The sequence below is a fragment of the Hylaeus anthracinus genome, unplaced genomic scaffold (assembly GCF_026225885.1).
Source record: "Hylaeus anthracinus isolate JK02 unplaced genomic scaffold, UHH_iyHylAnth1.0_haploid 11978, whole genome shotgun sequence".
NCBI lineage: Eukaryota > Metazoa > Arthropoda > Insecta > Hymenoptera > Colletidae > Hylaeus > Hylaeus anthracinus.
The window spans coordinates 1,630,342-1,636,428 of record NW_026534326.1 but is presented as its reverse complement, the minus strand read 5'-3'; the positions used below and the strand labels follow the sequence as shown (position 1 = coordinate 1,636,428).

The 6,087-nt window shown below is 36.6% G+C and overlaps 2 protein-coding genes and 1 long non-coding RNA gene across 3 annotated transcripts in view; 2 read left to right on the top strand and 1 right to left on the bottom strand.

Annotated features, from left to right (window-relative positions):
* LOC128897090 (uncharacterized) overlaps positions 1-2,974 on the top strand; it is a 6,691-nt gene extending 3,717 nt beyond the window's left edge. The window contains exons 2-3 of the mRNA XM_054160776.1: positions 1,715-1,850; positions 2,886-2,974. Of these exons, the coding sequence (XP_054016751.1) occupies positions 1,715-1,850; positions 2,886-2,974 (225 nt within the window). The remainder of the gene's footprint in view (positions 1-1,714; positions 1,851-2,885) is intronic.
* LOC128897099 (uncharacterized) lies at positions 245-2,879 on the bottom strand. Its single transcript, XR_008462209.1, has 3 exons — positions 1,183-2,879; positions 1,045-1,113; positions 245-725 (listed from the first exon to the last, which is right to left on the bottom strand). It is a non-coding gene; the product is annotated as an uncharacterized LOC128897099 (long non-coding RNA).
* On the top strand, positions 2,926-5,655 carry LOC128897068 (synembryn). The gene is made up of 10 exons (XM_054160737.1): positions 2,926-3,139; positions 3,273-3,412; positions 3,642-3,754; positions 3,821-4,107; positions 4,177-4,337; positions 4,400-4,646; positions 4,736-4,880; positions 4,952-5,099; positions 5,232-5,351; positions 5,456-5,655. Exons 1-10 carry the CDS (start codon positions 3,062-3,064, stop codon positions 5,580-5,582), a joined length of 1,566 nt encoding a protein of 521 aa, XP_054016712.1. The 5' UTR covers positions 2,926-3,061; the 3' UTR covers positions 5,583-5,655.
* Positions 5,656-6,087: the final 432 nt, after the last annotated feature.

Sequence of the window (6,087 nt, the reverse complement as noted above, 5' to 3'; positions counted from 1 at the left end):
ATGCTATTATCATGATATAAATGCTCGCAAGGCACATTTGCAATTATTCTATTTTGCACAAGTATCTGCAGTCTATTTGGAATGAATTGAATCATGCTATTACATTTATACAATAAACATATATAAATGTGACACATACAAATGTGAAACATATATAAATTTGATTATAATCAATTTACATGTATATATATGTTATTATGTATAAATGTGTTAGCATGATTTTAAATTGATTATAATTGAATTGGTAAGCCCACGATAATTTATTCTGCATAAATATCCCTAGTCTATTTATTAAAGAGATTCCAAAGCGGTTTTCCAGCAATGTAGAAGCCTGAAAATATACCAGTGTTCGGGCTCCGCCTAGAAAGTGGCGCATAATTTACGCATCTATGCGCACTATGTTGGACAACCCTACCCTCCAAGGTCATCCCTCCTCTGTCCCTGCCTCTCTCCCGCGCCTTTTCCCTACGGGGCCCTTTTTTTATGCTAGCTCGAATGGGATGGAAGAGTTTTTATAACGGCGTGTCCTTGGAGCCCCGACAATGCCGAGTTTCCTGCGAGGCACCTGTTCCGTCGCTGCTCTTTTCTTGCCGCGCCTAATGTGCACATTCGAGGCATTTCTTTTTACCTCTTCATCTATTTCTTCATCTCTCCTGCGAGTTAACGGCCAGAAATAGCCTCTGGACCGAACCGTAACGGAGCTTCCTTTGTAACGTCAGATGGGCCTGTGCGAAAGTTTTGAGTTTATTAATAATTTTTTAATTAAGAATCATTGGTATTTTCTTTATATTTTAGCGATTCGTGTTGCATTTTATACAATTTAAAAGTATAAATACGAGTACATATTGAGCTGAGTCTGCTGGTTATTTAATTTTATACTTGAGAATGATTTGTCAGTTCATAAAGATTAATACTAACAACAACAGGTCGATACAATAAATTCCTCAATATTCCTACATCTGGAAAATGGTATCGAGGCCATCCAAATAGATCCTAATCCCTCATATACCGTTCTAATCAAAATTTAACCAACTCAATCCTTACCTACATTCTAATTGCATCATTGCAATCTGAAATAAACAATGCATCATTCACACAAGGACACAGCCAATCCTAAAATTTATTAAACAAATTAATTTTTCTCATAAAACCAACATTACCCAAGTTTAACAACATTCACACAATGGAGTCGATGGACTCAACTCAGGTATCTTTCCAAATTGCCAGAATCTTTCCAATTGTTCCAATCCTACGTCTATGGACAGTCCTCCTTTACCTACATTCTAATTGCATCATTGCAATCTGAAATAAACAATGCATCATTCACAGAAGGACACAGCCAATCCTAAAATTCATTAAACAAATTAATTTTTCTCATAAAACCAACATTACCCAAGTTTAACAACATTCACACAATGGAGTCGATGGACTCAACTCAGGTATCTTTCCTCCTGAAGAAACGTCCAGTCTCGTGGAGCGATTACAGGACCGTGATGTAATCTGGAAGGTCGAAGAAATGCCTAAGGTTGGTGTATTTTGTACGGGCAGGAAAGTCGTTGAACCACATTGCCGTAGGAGCATCGACCAGGGAGTCGACGGCCTGCGAATAAAGGGAAACCTGTTTCTCCTCCTTTGATCGCAACTTCCACGCCCTTTCTTTGGGCTCTTCCCTTGGGACTTATGTGTGTTACAGGGTCAATGTAATATGTTGCAGGACGGAAGCGTCGCGGTTAATAACGGCCCCCACGCCTCAAGGGATGATGGCGTAGAAGTTGTGACCAATAAGGAACCATTTTTCAGGTCGTCCAATTCTGGGACTCTAATTTTAAATAATATATTACTGTCATTTTGTAAGTAATAATTGCAATATTGAAAGTATTACTGGTATGAAGGTATTCCAGATCATGGCAGTAGTAATATTGGCTACGGTAGCAACAAATACTCCTTAATATTATTATTGCAAAGGGAGCCTTTGTATTACGCAAACTCATATAAATACTCTAATTTTAAATAATATACTACTGTGCTATTGTAAGTAATAATTGCAATATTGAAAGTATTACTGGTACGAAGGTATTCCAGATCATGGCAGTAGTAATATTGGCCATGGTAGCAATAAATACTCCTTAATATTATTATCATAAAGGGAGCCCTTGTATTACGGAAACTTATACATACATATTTGAGACTCCTCCCATTCATACAGTTAGTTTGGGTACATCGGGATTGCCAAACCCGTACTGCAGCTATGATTGAACATAGCTACAGCCCCTGAAGGGATAAATAAGAGTGCCGTAGTAGATATATTTGTATGGTATAAAGATAGTTACATGTATTTCAATAATTGGTGTCGATAACATGTGTTTATTGATGAAAAATGTGTATTTAAGCTTCCTATGGAATAATTTACATTAAAGTTCAATGAATATGGAAATTTGTAATACATTTAAATTGAAGTAATATTATAACAGAGTATGCGAAACAATTATCTGCAGCAGGCCCTATCGTTTAAAAGAAGTTATTAGTCCAAATAGATACCTGAGAAAATACTAAATCAGTATTCATTTATGAACACCAATTACTAAATACTATTATACAATACTAAAGTATTATACATTATTATTATACAATATAATTATGTATTATTATACATTATTATTATACAATACTAAATTAACCTCAAAATTGAACATGCTTTAATTTGATTCTCGCATTACAAAAATCATTATGAATTAAATAAATAAACTACAATTTTGCTAAACAAAATGCATATTACAGCAATTTCGCTAGGTTAGGTTTTTAGCGAACCTAACCTAGCCAAATCAGGAGCGTAGCAACTCGTAGCTCCCTGGTGATCAATACCCAAAGCTTTCCTACTTTTACAGCTGTTACCGATGGAGCAGCACTATCGATAGTTATCGATAGTCGTAAAGCAACCATCGATACTCCTCCAACGCTGTTGCAATACAATTAAATTTACATGGTGAAACGTCTCCAAGACATCTGTCAATTTTCCAAAATTCCTCTTCAATTTCTGAGAGCATAGCATGCTGACACCAACATGGACTCATTGGTGCTGAAAGTAATCTCTGGCACAGCCGAGGAATTCTCCAGAGACATTGTCACATTCCAGGAAAATGTAAGTGCTGAAATTAAAAATACTTGCCTAAGAATTTTTTAGTTTCTCAGATTTTTAAATCAACTTTGAGCTTGAAATAGTCAACAATACTTCAGACGTTTGATTATGCCAGACTTTTATTTTGGTGTTTCAGTATGGAAATAGAGTTACGTTTGAAGAACTAAATAAGGACCAGCTACGAGAGAAATTATGGGAGATCCTGTTTCATTACATACTTGACAAATCGCAGTCTTCCATTCATCGCAGTTGCTTGTTAACTTTACGGATTCTTAGGTATTGCTACAACAGAATATAACAGGAACCTGCAATATATTTACATGTATCGGCAGTTGCAATGGTTGTACATTTTTATTTAGCAAGTCTATTAGAGAGAGTCTCACACGCATTTTTATTTCTAGCAGCATTAGAAACCTTTTCCGATGCCACTTGTATCGCTGCTTGATTAGATGTATACCTTTGCAAATATCATAAAATAATTCTGTTGTTTTCTCTATTAACATAGCCGAGATAGAACAAAATTAAATGAATTACTCACAGATGAAAAAATAAATGTAATATTAGATAAAGCGGCTCTCAAAGATGCAGATGTACAGCAACAAATATCTTATTCCGATGGTAACTACCTTACTTTCTACTATTCGCTGTAAAATTCTTTTCGATTTGAAATTATTTACCTTTCAGTTATCATCGAGTCTTTGAAGCTGCTATGCAATCTCATATTTAATAGCACAAAAGTGCAGCAAACGCTACCAAGATCTTGTTTATCCTGCCTGATTAAACACATGAGGGAATACAATGATGACGTTCCCCAAGAAGTAATGTTATTTCACGCGAGAATTGTATTTCTAATCACTGCCTTGAACAGCTCTATGCAGCAAGTTGTTAAAACAGAACTGAATGGCGACGAATGCTTGATAAATATATTAGAAAACGTATGTACTCGATGCGAGCAAGAGCAGATGATCAAGGTACGTTGATAATTACAGAAATTTAAATAGTTATGCTATGGCTTTTACTCTCTATACTACTGCTCACAGGAGGACCACTTAATGTTGATCTGCGAAGTATTGAAAGCACTGTTCAACTTATACATGAACTCAGCTGACTCCGAAGAGAAAGAGGAGAAGAACAAACAGTTAGTTAGAATTTTGTATAAATTACTGCTATTGAAATGCGAGAAGGAAGATGATCTCCAGAGGTAAGGTGCCTTATTGTCGTCACTTGACCCTGTTACAATTTTATAATGATTTTCCATTCCAGTAATATCGCAAACCTACTGACAGTACTACCATATGATTGTTATTCGACAATCATACCTCCTGCGCAAGATGAACACAAACAAATATTCCAAGAGATAGATATGAGCGCTGTGGCCATTTTAATGAAATTCCTTGATAGAAGACTGAACTGCAAGACTGATCTGATAGGAAACCTTAGTCCAATCGTCACTGCATTCATCAGACTGGCGAAATCACAGAGACTGATACGTAAATACGCCAGACAGCAAGTAAGAGAAATTCGTATCTTACTGTTTCTGTAGATTAGAATAATTAAGAATTAATTAAGATTTAATTAAGAATTCTTGTTTCTGTCCAGATTTTGCCTCCTTTGAGGGATGTGATGCAACGTCCAGAGGAAGGGACGACATTGAGAGCGAAACTGTGCAAACTGTTAACTTCTCCTACAACGGAGCTACGAGATCTAGTTGCAGAATTCCTTTTCATACTCTGTAAAGAGAACGGTGTGTAGTTAATAAAGAGTAAAGGAACTAGTTGAATCATATTCTTCGAATATAAACATTGATACTTTCAGTCAGTCGCATGGTCAAGTACACAGGATATGGAAACGCAGCAGGTATGTTTGCGAATAAAGGATTGCTGGGTCCAAATAAAGGAAAAGCAGTTTATTCTTCTGAATCGGAGGACAGTGAAACTGAAGAGTACCTGCAACATAAGGAACAGTGAGTAGAAAGGAAAGAGAACATTCCTGAGTTTTTAGGATGAAATCATTGCATCGCAAGTCCATTGCGTCTAAGAAGTTACACTTCTAATGTTCTGCAGACTTTTTATGCTAATACGTCTTTTTATTGAAGGATTAATCCAGTAACTGGGTGCTTCGAGCATCCAAAACCTAATCCTCTAGAAGGTATGTCCGAGGAACAAAAAGAATACGAAGCCTTACAGCTTGCAGGCCTCATCGATGCATTGACAAAGTTAGTATAGCGAGCCACTAGAGTCCCTGACTCTGTAATATTATATTTGCATACTTCTAATACTCGTTGTTCTTAATTTACAATTTTCAATGTTATCGTTTTAGACAAGGTTTGGTGCAGCCTTGTCGGATTGGAGATGATGGGAAGCCAAAGCCCATCGAACATGTCCTCGAGTTACAAGAACAACTGCCAAAACAGCAATACGGTCGAAGGGACTCTGATTCTGATTGAACGCTGCAAACCAAAAATGACGAACCGTATACATTGTAAAAGCACAATTTACCAAATAAACACACTTCCTGTGACTTCCATATTTCTGTTTATTCATACCTTGACCTTTACTACCTGATACAAGGTGACTCGCAGGCTGAGAATCTGGAAACACTCTGTAATTGATGTAAACAGTTCAATTTATTAAGGAAGTGGTGTAAATAATCTTTGTCTTGGAACACAGAAAGTTTTACTTTGACAGTTAATAGCATAATAAATAATGCTTTATCGATCAATAAGGATTTTCCCTGTTCGTAGACTTACACCAGTTCCGTAACAAATGCTTTTCGATTCCAATCTCAATGATAGATCTCATCGCTGGCTCAGGATACCAACCTGAGAAGCAGTGGATCTTCCGCTGTGTAACAGCACCTACATTGTGGCACTGGTACATGTTTCCTAGCGAAAGAAGAGGTCGAAGGGAACAATGATGATCGGTTTGCTTACTTTATTGAAAAAAGAACAA